Here is a 20,299-nt window from a genome sequence, read left to right as displayed (position 1 = left end):
GCAGCTTTCCATCATTTTCAACATACTTTGTAAGTCACTTTTTAACGTGTGTTCCCACAGTCTGGTTTTCAGAGCTCTGGCTCTAGTTCCCTGCAACAAAGAAGTACTATGTTATCCTTAAAGCTCTTGATTTCTGGAACATCTTTTTTAGTTATGGCTTTAACTACAATCTACAGGGAACCTTCCTCATGTTTTCTTTCCAGCCACAACCAGGACTAGTAAGAAACTGGATTTTGTGGCCTGACATAGTTTTGGCTAAGTAGAATGAGACTGAAACAGGCAGGCACTACATGGGGGGCCATATGCGTATAACTCTGCAGGAAGTAGTGTCAGTGACTCAGCCCAGCTTCTCTGCACTGGTGGTGGGTAAATCCACCTTACCCTTTCCAAGGGTATTCAGAGTTTGTTTATAGAGATCCTTTCTGGGTAAAGCAGGAAATTTTATTAACTATCAGTTAATTCTGTGCATTTGTGTAGCAGTGAGGCAAATACTTTAATCTAGGCGACTTCAGTAAAACCCTACAATACTCCATGCCAGATTATTTGGTATTCATTCTCTAAACTGTTGTGTTGAACAAGCTAAAAATTGTTTTATTTATATTTGCACAGTCATCTCTATTTTTCATTCTACATGAAGTGCATTCTATACAACATTTAGTTTGTAAATCATAGTCTTGGGATAAGTGTCATATAAATGTCATGATCATATTTGTAAAGTGTTTTCATGGTTTTACAGCACTAGTGTAGCCATTTTAATAAGCAAAATGTTCCTGATTTACTAATACCATGCAACACTGTGAAGTAGTAGTTTGCAAAAATTATGTCCTTTTTTTTAAAAAAAAAAAAAAAGGGGGGGGGGGGGCGGCAAATAAATTTTGTATGAGAAAACTCTTAGCTAATCCTTCTAGAAAAAGGTTAAGTATTTATATGTTTATTACTACTGAATAAGAATATAATTGCTGTAATTCTATGGCAGAAAATTTGTATGTCTTGAAATAACAATAGAGTAGTTGGCAGTGAAATTATATTGGGAAATAAGAAATACATATTCCTGTGTCATAAATTGTAATTCTCATGTAGGACTGAATGCTAATTTAATTCTTAATATGAAGAAACAGTATTTGCATCTTAGGTAAGTCTTTTTATTTTCCTCCCACTTTGTGTAGGAATTCTGGAAAGCAACAGACTGAAAATTGTAAAAGTTAAAACAATTGATCAGACAATTGGAAATGTTACATACCATGCTGCAGATTTGCCAATATGGTGGCAGATTCCTCAATATGTGCTGATTGGATTCAGTGAAATATTTGCAAGTATAGCAGGTAAGAGTTACGTGTCTTAAATCTGCTTTCATATCTGTCATACATGATGGATTCTTAGAAAATAAATGAATTCTTGAATTATTATAAATGAGTTCTCATGTATCCAAATGAAATATTATGCAATATAACTGAATATACAGTGTCAAAGCCTGCAAATGTTTTTTCACATTTGAAAAATGTCTGTGTAAGACGTCTTTTCAAAACTGAGTTTCAAACAGCAGCATTTGAATATTTGCTTGCCATCCACTTAGCACTGGATATTTATAAGCCCTAATGGAACAAGATAGTCTTTCAAAAACTGTATTTGAAAGAATAGTTTTAATGCTGTACTATTTCCTCTGAAACCTGCTCTGAGTTGCAAATCGAATTTGTGTTTTGTAACATTTTGGCTTAGAAACTGAGCTCACAGTTTAGAAAGCCAGTTAGTATGTGGAAACACCTTTCTGAGGGGGAAAAAGGAAGAAAGGATAAAGATAAATCTTTATCAAGATTTATCAGCAGACTGAATTCATGTTACTTTAGTTTTTACATCTCTGAGATAAGAAAAATTGTGACACTAAATATGAACTAGTTTTTTGGGGGGATTAATAACAAAGTAGGTAGTTTTTACAGTTTTATATGTTTTAGACAGATGTTTCTGTAGTTATTTTAGTACTTCAGTGTGCTATTAGACAAACTCAAACGCTGTTCAAATCCTGCCTCTCTTGAAAAAAATGCAAGAGATCTTAAATTTCGTAATATTTTTTCTGTGACGTACTGGACAGCTGTGTGATCACTTTTTTTTATCTGAAAGTGAAGTGGGAGGAGTGGGTGAAAAGGACTATAATATCTTATTTTCTGGTCTGTTTCATATACATGCAGGGCTCATTAGCACAAAGAAAGCACAGGTGCTGTTGTCACTGTGATATGGCTAAGGCTGGTTTACTGTGATTAAACAAGTGAAATGTTAGCGTGAATCTTGTAGCACAGTGTTTACATATCCCGCGATTGGGAGAAATGCTTAGTTACCAATAATGGAAAATATTCATGATTACAGAAGTAGCTACTGTGATGGTACTTAAATAGACTTGTGGAGCTGCTTGACATAATATATTGGAACTTCTCGAGTGACTTGATTTGAAAAGCTCATGGTATTTGCTTAACTGTAGTTACTTATTAACGTGTTGTAATACTGTTTCAGAATATTGAACTTCAAAGACGATGCGTTCAAATTGGCATTACGCATAGCTCTTTCACTTAGATTCCTTAGAACAGAATTTCCTCTTTTCATTTCCCCTGTAGGTGGTTACTTTCATTCCTCACACTGGGCGAGCACAGTGAGTTAAAATGAGATTCCCTAGTTCTGTAAGATCTTGCTGGTGGTAGCCCCAGCTGTCACATGGCCCAGTTGTTCCCCGTCTCAATGGAACAGAGAACTTCTGCTCTATCAGGTTTTTGGTTGTGTGTTTGACTGTTATCACAGTTGTTAGGAAATAAAACAAAGTGGTTGGGTTGCCTGGCAAGGATTAAAAAATGTGTCTTTTAGACTTTTTTTTTTTTCTGAAACAGCTCTATGCATTCATCTGGACAGGTGAACTGCTGCAACATAGTTAAAATCTAACATATTTAGAGATTGTGTCAAAGGCCTTTTTCATTTTAACATCTCTAACCCTTGCTGTGAGCTACATAGGGAAGGACATCAAATTTCAGCTTGTCTCCACAGCCCCCCCACACCCCACAGGGATGTACAGGCAAGTCCTCAATGTACTTCAGTACTAGTAAGATGTGGGGAGAGTTCGCTATCTTTAAAGCACTACAAAGATCTAAGATGCTAAACATTTTAGATTCTTAAATGAAAGGTATACTTTAGCAGTACAATCAATGGGGTATCCTCTGCTAGAGGACATATCAGTATAGTCACTGCTGTTCTGTATTACAGTACTTTTCATTATGTATAAACAGTAGCCATCAAAAACCCTAATACATAAAAATATAAAGTCTTGCTTAATTAGGTTACTTACTGAAACTGAGGCTATATTTAGCTGTTTTTTTTAATCAAAAGACTAAAATGAATTATTTAGTTTTAGTTACAATGTTAGGGACCGTGCCAATTCAGTCTGAACATGGGTAAACCGATGAGTCATTGGAAATGCTAGTGTTTTGTTTGTTTGTTTGTTTTTCCTCAACTGCTTTAGTGGACTTTGCCATGGGATGTAAAGTCTTAGAGGCTTACATTATTAGGTGAATACCCTGCTGTTCTTCTGTACTTACTGCATCTGTATCAATAGCTTTATAACTTCAAAACCTGTTACTTAGTCAGTCTTTGAAAAAATGTAAACGCCTATCTTTGAATGAGAAATTCCATGCAGATCTTAATTGCTTTGTGTATTACAGCTTCATTTGACTTGTTTTACAAAGCTTTGTTTCCCCCTGCCTTCTGATTATCTAAACTGAATTCCTAGAATATTTAAGAAAGCCCCTCAAGAATTTAGTAGGATTTAATTTACCTATTTGCTATTCAAAGTGGATAAAGGCATCTGTTTTTCTACTAAACTCATCTTTTTTAAAAAAAGTGTAAATGATTACAAAACTATGATTTGAAAGTGTTTATTACAAACAAAAACGGTCTAAATGCCATAAGAGCAAAAGTTTGTTTGTTTACTGTAAAACCAAGCATGTTCTTATTAACCCACAGAAGTTACACTTGATTTACCTTTAAAAAGATGATGCACATTGCATTAATCTTTTGTATTATTCTGCCAATCCTCTTAAAGCACTCTTATTTAGCTGGGAATCATAATCTCATATGACAACACCAACTAGCGGGTTTAATTTCAAAACTGTTTGTTTGAGGTAGCATAAAATTGTTATCAGTGGCTGCCAGCAGGCAAGAATATCTCTGAAGGCAAAGAAAACATTTTGTATTCTTTATGATAGATTAAATACTAGGTTTGCTGGAAATATTATTCAAGTTTAAAGACATGCCTTATTTTTTGCATAGTGTTATACCCATTCTGTTTTTGTTTTGGGCTTTAAGATTTTTTTCTAGCAGTTCAGTGTGTCTGTAAAATGAACAAGAGCAGAAATGGGCCATATTCTTTCATGTGATTGTCTTGCACAGTATATACAAATCCTGGGGACCAAAATGTGAGTGATACTCTAAAGATCTGTGGCAACTATGATAACTTACCAACAGGTTGAAGAACAGGCAACCATATCCCAAGAGTAGCCTATCTTCTTTATTTTTATTATTTTTTTTACTTTGTCAGATTGGCCAGATAAGTAATTCTTGAAAAATCTGAATTTTTAACTAGTGGCACAAAAATAAAGTTTTAAATTCTCAAAATAAATACAATTTCCCCCCGTTTGCATATGACTCTCTCTTCATCTCTGTAGCGATTCTCTCATTACGGTTTGAATTTACAGGAACCTACACAGCTGAATTGCACGAATAATGTTTCAGTTCCTTTCTAGAATTACAGACAGGTTGCTGTTGGCCCATTCAAGTGCATTTTGCAAAGATTTTTATAGATTGCAACCGTATTTGAGAAGTAGTGTGGTGGTTGTCTGAGATTTCTCAGGTGGCAGTGCAGGGTGCTGTGAGATCAGTAAGTGAGAACGTGTAGTTCCGTTTCCCTTACAAGAACAAAGCTGCTCCCTTGCAACATGCAAATTGACCTATTGGACTAGAAACGTTCATTTTTTTTCTTGAAAAAGAAATGCCAGGGTAAATCTATTAAACTGTCTGGAGTAGCAAAAGTCAAATACCAGTAGTGGTGAAAGTAAGCAAAACTTTATGATGCAAGACACAAGATTTGTGCCATTTTCAGGTCTATAATGCTATCTTTGGCAAGGAAGATGTTAGATGAGGTTACAGATACTTTCAATAATTTCAGTATGAAGGAGACTGTTTTGAAACAAGCAGCTCACCTGTCAGAGAAAAGGCTCTGCAAAGAAAGTATTTGACTGTCTCTTGTGAATAATCCCTTTTGATTTTTGACAGAAATATTACTCTAAAAAGAGAGTTAATCATGGGCATTAGTCTTTGCAAGGCAGAACCTTAACCCACTTGTCCTGTTGGTACTCAAATTCAGTAGCAAAGATTGTTTTCGAATTGATGTTACTGGCTTGCTCTCTTATCTTGTTTTTATTGGTTGAGATTTGAATAAGTGTAGTTTAAAGCTGTAGTTCTATTTCCACAAGCCTTAAAATGAACATGCAAGCAAGCAATGGGCTCAGAGTGTTATAGATCAAAATTAAGTTGAAAATAATTGTTGCCTTCCCACCTACAATTAATTTCTGTCTGCACATTCAGAGACACAGACACTGAGTCTATGAGAAATGAATGTTTGTGGTGAGTGCAAGAGTGACCTTCAGTTCTTGAGTACTTTGTTCTTAGCACGGATGGCTGTGTGCTTCATTTTGTCTGTTGTGCAGTATTTATATATAGAAACAGGTGAAATGGAGAACGTGGAACTTGCCAGGTTAAGTTTAGTTCATAAACGTAATTGAGGATAATTCTACTTAAAAAAAAAAAAATGAATATTCTGCATCAGAAGATTCTTGATTTTTGCACATGCGATATTAATGAGATCAAAGTGCTAGTCTCAAATGTTTTCCATGTAATGGGTTGATATCTAACATACATTGGTGAGCTTTAACAGGGCTCATGAAGCAGTTGGAGGAACTTGGAATTCATAAGGATTCATGAGTTCAGTCTCCCATGTCTCCCAAAATCTGAGGCTAGGTTTAGGTCTTTAGCATACTAGTAATAGTGTACATCTGTAACTTCTGTAACACTAAATCAGAACAAACCACTGTTTTTTCTTAGATTTTTCCAATAATGTATATTTTCTTCTTTTATACAGGTCTAGAATTTGCATATTCAGCTGCTCCCAAATCTATGCAGAGTGCTATTATGGGGCTGTTTTTTTTCTTTTCGGGGATTGGATCATTTGTTGGCTCTGGATTGTTGGCACTGGTGTCTATTAAAGAAATTGGCTGGATGAGTAATCACACAGATTTTGGTAAGTTATTTTCAGCATATTCATAGCCTATGAAGTAAACTGCTTCCTTCGGAAACAGTTAAACATCAAGCATATAGAACTGTTGAATCTTAGCACAGTGTTATTTTGAAAATCTAAATTTGTCTACTATTATGTTTGACTAATTTCATCTTGCATATATAAGTATGAAGTAATGTGACTATGCAAAATGATATATTGTCCTCATGAAAGCATGGAAAACAGGCATGTAGCATTTTGCCTAAGTGCTCGTCAATTACCTCCTCAGCTGTTACTGCATTTTATCACTAGAGATTACTTGTAAATCTTTCTATTTGAGTAAAAATGAAAAGACGAGAAAATTATGAGTGGAAGAAGAATGTGTTTGGTACTGAAATTACTTTTCTGGCGGTATGGGGAGTAAAATGTACACATGTCTCTCTTAGTGATTATTCATTTTCCTAGTTTCAGGAGGCTTTATGGCAATTATCATGAGTTTATTTTTCATTTCTGTCTGCTTACTGTTTATACTCTTGTAAAGTCCAGTGTAACTTCTTTGTATTACCAGTTGAAGTTAAAAATAATTATTGGCACCAGTAGGTGGCACCTTGGGAATTTCAGAAAATCGTGCCATCATCAGTGGTTTAATTAATTCCAAAAAAAAAGAGCATGAAAAGTTCTCAGACTGGTAGGCCTACTGTGTATACATGGCTTAAAAGAGTAGCCTGAACTTGCTTTAAAATTTGTGTGAGAGAATTTGCTGTTTAAGCTTGATTTGGTTGCTACCAAAAAGAGACATTTAATGCCACAAGCAGTTATCTTTGTTTTATAAGTTGTTCTTTACTCATCATCTTGTAATTTTTTAGCCTTATCTTTATACAAGTGTCCTCGCCAAATGGAAGGTTAATCACATTGAGACTATTTTGTCCTCCAAAACTTCAAACTTTGTCCTCCTTCCTTCAAAACTGGAAGAGTACCTTTTCTTGCAGTTCTATGTAGAGGTTGATGAGGGCTCAGTAGGAGGATAATTATTTGATAAAAATTAATGTGATTTTTAATGGTGCTTTCTTAAGGTTGCTTCAGAAAACCTTCAGAAAAATGAGAGAGAAGGCAGTGGCTAGTGTTCTCGCCATAAAATATTTGTGCCAGATATATCTAGTGTTGGTTAGAACTGGAAGATGTTAACTTTCATGACCCACTGGTCATCTGTTTTAAATAAGCCACTCAGCTCAGTGGATTACTGTTTGGACAGCTGTCAGAGTTGGATATTTCTACCTTTCTTGTCCAAAGGGTTGCTATAAAATCATGCTTTCTCAGCATCTCAAGGTTGAAGCACTCATTGGTGGCTTTGATACGTAGCATCTTCTATCAATACTGTTTTTACTGGTTATATCAGGGTAATAACCAGAGCTGCCTCTTCTGCTGTTAAGAGACCTGTTTCATTTGGTATAATGCTATTCAAAGTTGTTATTAAATTCATATCTAAATTTTACTTAGGCCTTCAAGGGCAGGAATTGTAAGGAGGAGCCTTTATTGAACGACAAACTACAGAGTTTTGTTTTTTTTTAAATTAGATGCTGCATAATAACTATAAGAATGTGTACCAAGTTTATGCTATTTAAGCCAACTCGTGATATCATTTGAGGTAACTGACTGCCTCCAAAACGTACTGGTGAAGTTTACTCTCTGCTGGTACTTCAACGTTGATTGCTACCTTCAAAATCACTGTTATTTCTCTGACAAAAACTTGAGATTTCATGGATTTAATATCCCATCTCATAAAGGATAATTACTACTTTTTAAACACATCTGCTTTTGAAATGGAGATTCACGTGTAAATTGTATTTTAAATGTCAAGGAAAGACTCGGTTTAATTTTATTGCGTTTTACTATAAATTCATTTAATTGAATCATAAGTTTCAATAATTAAAGTAATTTAATCAGAGCATTTATAGGCATGGTGTATGAACAGCCTGTTAGGATGGATCTATACTTCAGTATTTTCCCTCTCTAACCTTTTTGATAATCAGAATGGTCCAATTGGCTGTGGCTCATGTGGCATGTTGGAAATGAGCCACAATATATTGTTCTTGGAAGTACAGCAATAGTTAGTACACATTTCTTAATACAGGAATAACGTTTTAGCAATGAGCTTTCTTAATTTAACGTTAATTAGTGTGCTACAAATCACTAATCTATAACAACCTTGAGAGAGTGTCAAAGGTGAATTGAACCAAAAAGAAACTACATATGGTTTCATGAATACTTAACTTTGTTCCAAAAGAAGGCTGAGAGAAAATCTCCGTAATTGCTTTCTTAATATTTGCAGAGTTGCCAAACTTTTTTCCTTAATACCATTTATTTTTTTATTCTTTTTATTTTTTGCTTTGGCCTGGCAGAGAAGGGAAGTGTGTATCTCCATATGCCCAGAGACCATTTGGCATAAAGCAGGGCTGAGAAGCCTCTTAGAAAGGGTTATGTAGAGTGTCTGTGTGTATATATATATATATTAGTATAGCATAAAATTCATACTTTTACCTGTTTCAGTTAAGCTGTAAAACAGAAAGGATGTTTTTTCCTAATTTAAAGCTGTTTCACTGTATTCTCCAGGCTCCTGAAAAGCTTTATCTATTGAAAAGGGTAAAGGCTCTTTAGTTAACTAGGCTGTATCAGTGTAGCACAACAGTACTGGCAAAGCAGGTGTATTGATAATGCATTGATATGGGATGTTGGAGGAATGTGTTTGATACCAGATCCTTTAAGCCAGGTGTTGCAAGGACAACTTGCACATCAGAATGGCACTTTGCAGAACATGGTGTGTAGGGTTTCTGCAAATCCTTTTTCATTGTTTGCCGAGGAACTTAGCTGGGGTTGCTCATAGGCTTCATTTTAAGAAATAGTAGAGAATAGACACAGAAAGCAAAACTATAAGCTTCTGAATACAGAAACATTTTGGAGACTCAATTTTTTTCCAGATAAAAGGAAGCCTATTAGGTAGCTGACACCTAGCATTGCTTCCTAGCCAGCATTCTTGAATTCTGCATTTCATCTTGGGCTGTTTCTGAACAGTTTACAATCCAAGGCTTTCCTTTTTAAGTCCATTTTGTGGCCACAGCAAAAGGATGTGGTGGTTTTGTTTTTGCTTTGAAATGAGCTGTCACGTGAAAAATGGATGTCATCTGTATTACTTTCATGTATGTAAGTAATCCTTGAAATTTTTAGCAGTTTTATCTGAAGTCAGAAAAGCATTGCAATTTTGCAGTATAAGACCTAAAATGAAGGAATGAGAAAGGAAGACTATTAAACTTGTAAAATTCTGACTCTCCTGAAGCAGACACACTGCCGTGTGCATACAGTCTTTGTACAGAGTTCTTTCAGTGGTAGGAGGAGCTTCCTGCATTGTTTTTTTCGAAGGGAAATCATGCAGTGAGTATATCTGCTTTCTTAAGGGCATTACTTAGTTTTAGACATTGAAGCACAAAAGAAAGCTATCCTCAGACTGTATCTTCTTTCAAAGTACCATCTTTTGTTCTGGATAATTAAAAATGAAGGTATGCTGTCAGATGTAAATGTGATTAGGTGTGGTCTTGCCCATATTCTGCAGAGAAGTCTTCACTACTTGGGCTTGAAGGGGACTGATGTTTTCACTTGTATATTCTTTATTAATGTTTATTTCTTCTGCCCAATTTTTTCTAGGTAACATTAATGGCTGCCAATTAAATTATTATTTTTTCTTGCTGGCTGCCATCCAAGGAGCAACCCTTTTGCTTTTCCTTATTGTTTCTGTGAAATATGATCATCAAAAGTCAAAGACAAATGAAGTAGCTGCCAATGGGAGGATCTGACATCTGTTATGGAGCAGACTTTATTACAGCAGCACACAATGAGGTGACAGCGCACCCTGAGTCTGTGAGATCTTGTTTTCTCCAGAGAGACTCTTACTATACTTGCATGTTACAAAAGTTCTCACCTCTGCCCCCTCTCATGTAACGTAGGTAAGTGCCTTATGTTGGAGGGGCTCGTTTCTTGCACTATGTCCTGGCAAAGGACAAACATAAATCTTGGAAGTGTATTAACTCTAGGCATTCAAGTTGCTCTTTGTTAATCATGAGATGTTTACTAAACTCTTGAAAGCTGGGACATTTAGGCTTGGAAATTGAGTATAACGAGTCACATGTGACATGGTTTAGCCCTGACTGAAAAACTTTGCTTAGTGAAAGACAGTGGATAAACAGAAAACTCAACTCCCTCAAGCTTACATTGAGGACACATAGGAAAGAAAACATTTCACAGGAACCTTAAGTAGTGGTTACAAGAACAAATTATAAGTCCTGGGAGTCTTGTTTTGGGGAGAAACAGGGACAAATCAAACTGCAGATCGCCGTGATGGAAAAAAAATGTAGTTTTATAATTGAAATGTAGTTTTATAATTGACTTTTCACTGGAAGTAAACTCGAACCCTGAAGTCCCAACTTGCAGTCAAGAGAATCCAGTACTGAAGACTGAATTATATGTTACAGTAGCTTGCCACATAGCTGCTGTAAGTTTTGGTGCACAGTAAAGAATTGTTGGCAGTGAAATGGTTTTACTTCAGAATTGTTTTTGAGTCTGCATAAGGTGTATTAGAATGAAATGGAAGCATACATCTTTTGATAAAGCGTTGCTCAGTCTAATGCTGTTACTTCCCTAAGGACTGTTTTAAATATTTGCAGAAAGAACTGAGATTGAATTCTCAGAAGATGAATGCGCAATAACAATTTAGAAGCCTTTCAATCCAGTTCCTTCAGTCCTGTGTTGTAGTTCTAGCTAACATGCTACTGGTTTTGTATCTTTCAGCAACACATTCCTATAGCAGAGCAAATGGTTTTACATTCAGCCTCTTGAATTTTAATGATTTTAACAACTGATTGTGTGCAGACTGGTATGGAAGATGATACTTTGCAAGGAATTATGCGGAAAGAAAATGAAAACTCAACTTTTATTAATGTGTTGAATTTTTTATAGTTTCTTTTGTCTGCATTTGTGTTGTTAAAATGTCCTTTTTTACATGGACATCTTTTTAATGAGTTTACAAAATAAAATGAAATTCCTTGCTGTGACTTTTGACCCTTTGTTTCTAGGTGAATAAAATTGTACTACAATTCATTCGGTTTCTAGTCTTTATTTCCTAAATGTACACTGAAATCCTATTAAATTTCTAAATGTACATTGTCATCCTCTTAGTTTTGTCAGGTAATAACAGTACACATACTGTACTGTCTTTGCTAAGGAAAATCAGGAGATCATAGAATTGTTTAATATGGTTAAAAACTGGAATAACTAAAGAAAATAAGCAACATCTCATATGAGGAAAAACTACTTTTCTTTAACTTTGTTTTGAAAATTCTATGTGCTGTGTCTGCAATATCCCGTTTACAACTTGCTAAAAGGGTCTACTAATAAAATACTGTATAAGGAACAGATAGGGTCAAATATATTCCTTCTTGATTATATGCTGTTTTGGTCATGTAGGTCTGATTTGGGGCTGCAGCTGTAATATTTAGTGTTTATTTCATTAACTTCCAAAGCATATGTAATCATAGGAAAGACCTGGGCTATGCCTGCCAAGTATTGTATTATCCAACTAGATTTATAAAGACTTTGCTTTTAGAACTGTTCCTTCTTCTAAGGGACTCTTTTCCCATAAGTAAAAATTTAACTGTTTTTCCCCAGGCTCTAAAGTTTTACAACAGTATTCATAAACTTGTCATCTCATACAGTTATGCTGATTATAGTTAAAACTGAGTTTAATGAAGAATGGAGAGTAATCTGCAGAGTACTAACGAAACTAGATGTCTAACACTAATTGTAACAACATATACAGGCAAGCTTTGGAGAAACTTTTATATGTTTTACAAATTATTTAAAGAAGAATATAATGAATAAATACGAAGTTAGCCCACTCAATATTTAGGCAAACATCTCTTACCATGTCACAAACATACAGTAAATGTCTGCAAATTTCTGAAGGGCTGTGTTGGTACTTACACTCTGGAGATGAGACTGAACATGCAATCACTTTTACAATTTAATTTTTGTTTGGAATGACTTGGCTGAGCTCCAGGCACAAGTAATTATGACCATTTATGAAGATTAACCTGGCAGTTTTCATCAAAGGAAAAAGGCTTTTTGTGACTCAGAGGCTTAGCTGATTCTTCCTCCCAGTCTTATCTTTTTAGTTTTTCCACTCCACTCACAGAAATAAGGCTAATCAATTAACTTTGTGACTGAGCACTGCACCTCATTAATGAAATACCTTGAAGAGGTACAGCTTGAATTCAGTTATGTTCACTTCTTAGACTGATCTAGTACAATAGAAAGGTCTGACAGGAATCACCAGAATGGACATTTCTAAGCTTCTGACTTACCAGATGCCTGAAGTTCAAGGCACAACATTGAAAAGTAAGTACCTATTAAACATAATAGTAGGTATCTGCATAAAGTTTGTTATTTTTATTCACAAAGAATTAGGTAAAGATGAAGTGTGTACCTTGTAATACCAATACAAGCTGTAATCTAATCACGTATGAAGAATAGCTGCCTGAGCCCCTATGTTTCATTCAGGGTGAATGCATTGCTCCTGTAACATGTAGATCTTTCAAGAATACAGCAAGACCTGTCTTGTGCCTTTTGTGGTGACAGTCTATACTGAATATCCCTCCACAGAAAAGGGGAGTTTTATTTTTTTTCCCCCATTTCTTCTGCTTATATAGACCTCTAGAGTGAGGTAATTCCAGTAACTGAGGCATCTATCAATATTTCCCTTAAAAGGCTGTAGTCAGTTCTGTCAGGTGTTGAGGTTTTTTTTGGCTTGTTTTGTTTTAACAAAAGTTGCTTAAGGCTGACACGTCAAGCAAGGTTTCAGCTTAACAATAAAACTGTATTAAAAGATGCAAGTTCTTAACATTTTTGTGTTTGAAATTGCTTTTTGAAAAATGTTGTACTAGTGATTCTGTTCATATGCAGGGCAAGTTATGATATGGCAGACAAGCACTCAGGGGGAAACATTACAATGCTTTTCATTTCAGCTGTCAATAGTTTGAGGTGCAAATTCATCTCTGAGGAAGCAGAGAATTTGTAGACCAACACTGACGCTGATGTTGGAGTAATGCACATACCTGACAGTATGGTACCTGCTGGCCCCAGAGCAAAGATGTAACTGCAGGGAAAGAATAGAGAAGAGAACTACGGTCAGAAGCTATTAAAGGCTAAGTATGTAAATAGGCACTTTGCTCCAGGTAGCACTAAGTTCTGAATAGTAATAACACTGCTTTCAGTAAAAGACTGCCTACTGACAGTTAATATAGGCTGGCTGTTGGCTGTTTTTTCACATCATGAGTATGCTATGGTTTAACAGTCCTTCCCATCTTAGAATTAATTTTTCCATTACAGTATTCACAGCACAGATTTTGTTCTCTAAGTAAGTGGAAAAAATAGTTGTCAAAACCTGGTTACATAGTAATTGGATCCACTTACAGTGGTTTTGAAATGAGCCTTGCTACGTGACTAGTAATCTTTAACCTGCAGTCTGTTGGACTTAAAAGATCATAATGAAGGATGAAAAACACTATACTTTCACAAGCATGGAATGGGGAATTAATTACAATCCATCCCACTACTTTCATTCTGCCAGTAGCTACGCTAATGCTGAAAAAGGCGGTAAAACAAGTGAGTGTATTGAGGAATGATCTGAACAGTAAGAAATAGGAAGTAGTTAGTTCGTACCCTAAAGGATGAAAGCTTACTTTTCTTTCTTTTTTTTTTTTTTTTTTTAAATGCAGTACTCCCTTAGATCTATTTTTGGTCCAGTTCTTAACTGTTATCCACATCGCTGGAGGCGTTCAAGATCAGGTTGGATGAAATCCTGGGCAACCTGATAGTGGGTGATATCCCTGCCCAGCACAGGGGTTGGGGTGGAACTAGAGAGTCTTTGAGGTCCCTTACAACCCAGTCCTTTCTATTATAGGCTATTGTTATTATTGTTCTTAAATATGCTTCCTTTATCAGGAATAAATTCAAAATATGTACATAACATGAATGGATATTCTTTACAGGAAGCAACATCTGTCTTCAGCTAAGCTGTGACTGCATTTTCTGTAGGCAGTCCTGAGCCAGCTGGATACTGATTAGAAGAACTACAGCACAGTCTGATATGGCTGATCTGTGGCTGACTGTGCTGCTTCAGAGGTACATGTCATTGGTGTCCACCAGCAGTCTTAGACCTAGCCTACACAAACTGCAGGCACACTGAGACTGCAGCGCAGACATATTGCAATACTGTATTCCTCCTTTGGTGCATAGCTACAGTACAGTACTTTCCTGATCCAACTTCTCTTCCCTCTCACTAGGAAGTGTTAGTAATCAGATTTAGTAATATAACAGTCCATAAATCACTTTTGACAGGGAATAGAACACTTTAATGAACAAGGGAAAACAAAGTAAATATTGCTTAGGCTTTTGAAAATGGAACTTCAAACAGATAACATGGATTCTGAAAGCTGTAAAATGTACTTGACTATCTGCACATTTAATGCTGTACATCACAATCTCCTCCTATCTGTCCTATCACCTTTTCAAGAGTATTTTTTTCTTGGCTCTAACTCTCAGGAGACCCTAAGGTCCTGAATTGTTCTGCCTGCTGTAGCTGTAGACACTGGTTAATACCATGTATCAACACGAAAGACTATAGCATATATAAGAAACTATTAAACACTTGATCATAATGACAAGTGGCTTTACTGTCAAGCAAGATGCTATAAACTACTAGTCTGTAAACTAAGCATCTGAAGAGCAGAGTTCTGCTCAAGGGTATGTTGCAGAAGCTTGAGAGAGAGGATGCTAAGGGCTAGCATTAAATAGCCCCAATTTTTAGGCACATTGCTATTGCAGATGTTGCAATAATTAAAATGTGGGGATAGATTCCCATTAATTCATGTCAGTTTAGAACTTCAGGAAGTTGTGCTTTAACTGGATCACTTTGACAAAGTTGCCTGATAAATTAATAGTCTGCACAGGAAAATCTGGATTAACTGCCAAGGGTGGTTTGTGAAATAACGGGGAACACACTGGCAGATTTTGAGGAGTATTTTCATCCTGCTTGTAGTTAGGAGAAGGCAACTGCAGTAATAGATGATGATAGTTTGGGCTTGAGACTAGAGTTCCTGGAGTAAGATGGGGAGTGTGCCCTTCCCATTCTCTTCCATGTAATTAAAGAAATGTAAAAGTGATCCTCTGTGAGGGCTCTGTTCATAGATGGATCAAGACCTGAAAGATAGGAACTTACCACTTGAGTTCACTGCAGACAAATGCATGTAAGTTCTGCATTGGCTCGTGCAAATATGCCTTGAGATATGGCTGGAGGCATAAAAGCCTGAAGAAAACATTTCAGAAGGTTGAATTCAACCAGACTGACTAGCCTGGATGAAATAAACTGTTGGTTTTTTTTTTAGTTCATCTGTTCTGTGTAAAATAGGAACTTCTAAATGCTGCAAGCCAGCAATTTAGGAGGTGATAGATTTCATCTTCATTCTTCTAGAAATGAATTCAAAACAACTCATATGTCTGTTCAAAGGCCTGAAGGACTAAGGTGAGGCAGATGATTACTCTCAAATAGCAGACATTTCACCTCAAAGGCATAAGTTAGAAACATGAAACAGGTGTTCCTCTGCTCGTAAATACAGCACAAGCATTGTAAGAGGTAAATTACTTAAAATGGCAGGAAAAAAAAAAGAAAAATCAGAAATGATCTCTGCTATAACCCAAGCTTTTACAGTCTCATATGTAGGTACAAGGTGAGCAGTTTTAAAATTAATGAATTATTACTGCTTTTTCTAATTTCTTCACTATGTTGTTGCATGAAAGGCCCATGGAGATACTTCCACAGACCTTTCAGAGCTGCAGTGCAGAAGACACACAAATCACTGGCCATGCCTTGGTTTAGTTTGGCACTGATCAAGTTCAGCAAACAGCACAGCAGCTGTCTGACGGTCACAATGAAGTACAACCCTATTGTGGTCACGTTACATGATCAGTTGTATCGGTCATCCCTTACCACTGCAGATTACAAAACCTCTAGCTATGGTAATTATTACTGTACAGCATGGGCTACACAGATTATAAAAGGATAAAGTGTTATTCAAAAATCAAGCCTTAAGATTTGTAAGGAGTAACACTAATCACGAGCCCTTGCTCTATACTTCTATTCTGTCCCATCCCGCAAAGGTGAATCTAGTATGAGAAGTTATTTAGTAGCTTGGTTGGATATGATGGTGCAGGACTTCTCCGCTATGATCTGGCAGTAAATCTGAGCACAGTGTTCAAATCCTAAAAATCAATGCTTAGAGAGGTACTCTAAATCAGGAGGTAGAATAACTAGTCATAAAGGACTAAATAGGAGCTTGGGCTGGAGCTCATCTATGATGGCAGACATCTAGGAGCATTTCTGAAATCATTTTAACAGGAAAAGCATTCATAGAATGGAAGGAGAGTTTAGAGACATGTTTGAGTTACCCCTGATGACTTAGTGGGCACCATAGGGGCCCCTACTAACTGCATGAATTTTTAATCACCCACTTGTGAAGCAACATGACTGAACACCACATTTTAATAGTACTATAAGCATCACGTTCATACTTACTGTATCAAATCACATGTAGGGCAGGCTGAGAGCCCTCCTCCAGCTACTGACAGGAGCTGAGCAGACAAGCAACACCTTAAGTGCTGCAATTTAACCCCATCTCTGTACCTGAAGTGTCAGTGTAGCCAGTCAGCACAGACAAGTGACTACACCACAAAATAAGAAAAACTATGAGTTTTAAAGTATCTTTCCAGCACAAAGAAGCCAAACAGATATTAAAAGTCTAGAGAAGCACTTAAATACTATTTCAATAGGCCTGAATCCTGGTAGTTTAACCTTTATGATTTCTTCCACCTTTACTGTCTCATGGTAACACACTTGAATTGTGTAGCAGTCAAACACAGTTTATAGCTACAGTCTTAGCCCAGTAACAGTGGATGATGTTACTGATGCTGTTACAGGTTTTAAAAAGTTTAATAATTTCAAAAAAAATTATATCGTCCATGTCCACGGTCCTCATCATTTCTAAATTCCAGCTCATCATGTTTGATGAGCTCTAATGCTATGAAATTGTTCTACATGATACAAAACTGTCCAAATTCAAGTACTTACAAAAGCATGAAGTGCTACAATAATTTAAAATAGCTTTGTGCTTTACAAAGCACTCTCATATTGCTGGAACACTTCAAATACTTTTATAAGGATGTCAAACTGGAATGTGGTCAAATAACCTTTTGGTATAAAAGTGGAAGATGTCAAAAACACACTTCACATAGCGTGAACAGCACTTGGAGTGTCTTCAAAAATAATAATTTCAGCTTGTCAGCTTGCAGCTTTCTGAAGCTAAAGTCTGTATGTTGGTGCGGTTAAAGCAAATTTGTCTCTTGCTGATGTGATCCAGAGTTCAGGGTCTGACCCTGCCAAGAGATGTTTGCTTAATTTTTTATTTTTACAGTAGGGGTACTTGTGACCCCAAAGCCCAGCATGTTTTGTGTCTTCCTAGAGGCTTCCATCTTAACCAGGTCTTTCAACAAGCCCTAGAAAGTTGACATCAGTGGAGGTTCATGTTCACAGCCAGCATTGTGTGTCCAAGACAGTGAACCCACCTGGGCTAGGAAGAAGAGAGCGTTCTCAAGCAGCAGGCGATGGCATCTCTTCCCCTTGTAATGGAAGAAGGAAGGACACAAGCTGCAGATTCTGCATTGTCCCAGTTCTTCTGAATTTCCATACCCAAGACAGCAGTTTGCTGTCAGTGGAAGTTTATCTAATCTCAGCTATCAACAAGACACACAGCCTTATCTGTATATACATACACGTGTGCACCTGCATATGCACCCATAGGAAAAGTTCCAAGAAACTTCACATGATCTTTCAGCAGTTAATGTACCTAAGCCAGCAGCCTGGTTTTGTTGGAAAAGATGGATAGTTCAGGGTTCAAATTCATATTGTTTAGTTCTGCACATAGAAGTAGGACTTGAGAGAAGCTGCCTCTAATTAAAGTTGTGCTCCTGTATCACTCACTTGTACAGATTATTCAGTGGGAAAATAAGCCACGATAACATCCTCCTTCAATTTCCTCTTTAATTTCTGTTACAATAGATGCATTTTCTTCTGCCTTCTGAAGAAGAGACTAATGCTTCTCTGAAGTTAATAAAATGGCATGGGGTCATTTTTATTAAAAGTAAGTTAAACATCTGCTGTGTCCTTTGCAGTGTATTAAACAATACTTTATTATTCTCACTTTCCTGACCTGCTTCATGTCCCTGGCCAGCAGAGAACCCTATTGTCTGCTTTTCATAAGCATGTAGCAATTTAAAAAGTACCTGAGAAATAAAATTTGGAGATGTAGAACAGCTGCAGATGCAAGCAGTCAAGGATAGGTGGTATAACTGGTCGCTGGCTGTCCTGGCATATGCCCATTCAGCTCATGAGCCCTCCCTGTCCACCATTCTGTAAGAGGGAAGGGGGAAATCACTTTAACGGGCATTGTGCCTTCCGAAGGAGGGAGTCCTTACAGGGAACGGCAGTGCTGGACACAGCCCCAGCTGTGTCTTTTTTTGAACTTAGGAAACGTGTTAGCAGAAATATGGCCATTTTATTTTCTTCTTAGCTTTGTTGCAGTTGCAGCAAGTTTTAGTAATGCTTCCTATCTACTGTGGGGAAGCACACAGGGAGAAAGAAGGCGTATGAAAATTTTTTTAGTCATTTTTCATCCCGTTCCATTGGAGGCTGGGAGCTTAGGGACAAGCATGAAAGAAAAACACTTCACTTCATATTAACATTCCCTTACGCCCACTTCAGAGCCCTGTATGTGCCAGAAGAAAAAAAATAAATAAATAAATTAAAAAAAAAAATGGAGCATCCGTGGGCAGAAAACACAAAAGCAACGTGAGCGCAGTCAAAGCTGTGCTCAAGTACAGTTTGCAGAGAGGAGGAAAAGACCGGCTGAGGCATTTGCCCAGCTCTAGATATTTTAAGGGAGACATTTACCCCTAATTGCCAGGATTTAAAATAGATTTGTTTTTAGTGAACATAGTAAAATTACTATCAACCGCAAGACTGACAGTTGCAATTAATCATCATTGTTGGTACGAGATACAAATTAGAATAGACAGCAAGTTCAAATTGTGTTAGAAAATGCCCATTCATCCACCTACTGCTTGTTCTCAAAGTGAGCTGAATTCAGGCCATGTATGAGCTGAGATAACATAACACCTGTACAGGCCGACACCTCATGATTCGGCAAATCTGCCCCAAACTCCAATTCTCGTTTCCGTGGTGGCCCCACGAGCCTTCACCAGGGCCTGAGAGAGGTTTCATTTACTGCCACTGGTTTCTGCTTGCATTTCACCCTAGTGTCATGACCAGACCGCAGGCTGCTGCTTCAGAGCAGGTACTGCACCGCTCTGACTTCCACCTCAAGGGGTGAGCAGAGCAGGATTAGAGCCGGGCTCCCCAGCCCAGTCCCTGCTCCCAGCTGGGAGTTTGCTGGCCCAGAGCAGCCGGGCTTGGCTTCCATTCCTCTTCCACAATGGGCGAGCGGAGCTCAGGCAATGCAGGAAACCCAGCCTGGGCTGCGTGCAGAAGCCAAGAATCCTCTCCCCTCCTGCTTCCCACTGCTATGGTCTCAATTCACTCACACAAGTCTCACAGCCTCTGAGCAGTTCACCCCTCACCGTGACAAGACCAAGCAAACACTGCTGCCACTGCTCCGCTGCTGCGGCCTCGAAGGGAGATACCGCAGCCACAGCGCAGCCTCACAGCGAGCCCCAGCAGCACCCATTTCCTCACCTACTACCGCAAGGACTTTGCTCAGTCCACTTTCTGCTCCCTTCTGCTGTCACTCTTGCTGTCACCATGGAAATAGTACTGTAACCATG

General features: G+C 37.4%; 1 protein-coding gene and 1 long non-coding RNA gene across 4 annotated transcripts in view; one reads left to right on the top strand and one right to left on the bottom strand.

Annotated features, from left to right (window-relative positions):
• The window catches only part of SLC15A4 (solute carrier family 15 member 4), a 26,108-nt gene extending 14,659 nt beyond the window's left edge, over positions 1 to 11,449 (top strand). Inside the window, exons 6-8 of the mRNA XM_013173398.3 lie at positions 1,167 to 1,322; positions 6,170 to 6,328; positions 10,001 to 11,449. Of these exons, the coding sequence (XP_013028852.3) occupies positions 1,167 to 1,322; positions 6,170 to 6,328; positions 10,001 to 10,149 (464 nt within the window). The 3' untranslated portion in view covers positions 10,150 to 11,449. The remainder of the gene's footprint in view (positions 1 to 1,166; positions 1,323 to 6,169; positions 6,329 to 10,000) is intronic.
• LOC106031190 (uncharacterized) overlaps positions 1 to 20,299 on the bottom strand; it is a 25,234-nt gene extending 4,935 nt beyond the window's left edge. The window contains exons 1-4 of one of the 3 annotated variants that reach the window (XR_010825614.1): positions 20,211 to 20,299; positions 18,743 to 18,869; positions 18,026 to 18,079; positions 13,462 to 13,502 (exon numbers count right to left, since the gene is read on the bottom strand). This is a non-coding gene — a long non-coding RNA (uncharacterized lncRNA). The remainder of the gene's footprint in view (positions 1 to 13,461; positions 13,503 to 18,025; positions 18,080 to 18,742; positions 18,870 to 20,210) is intronic. The other 2 variants (XR_001204145.3, XR_010825613.1) reach the window with 2 other exon arrangements.

This window comes from Anser cygnoides, chromosome 17, assembly GCF_040182565.1.
Source record: "Anser cygnoides isolate HZ-2024a breed goose chromosome 17, Taihu_goose_T2T_genome, whole genome shotgun sequence".
Taxonomy (NCBI): Eukaryota; Metazoa; Chordata; class Aves; order Anseriformes; family Anatidae; genus Anser; species Anser cygnoides.
This window is presented reverse-complemented; position numbering and strand designations above follow the sequence as displayed.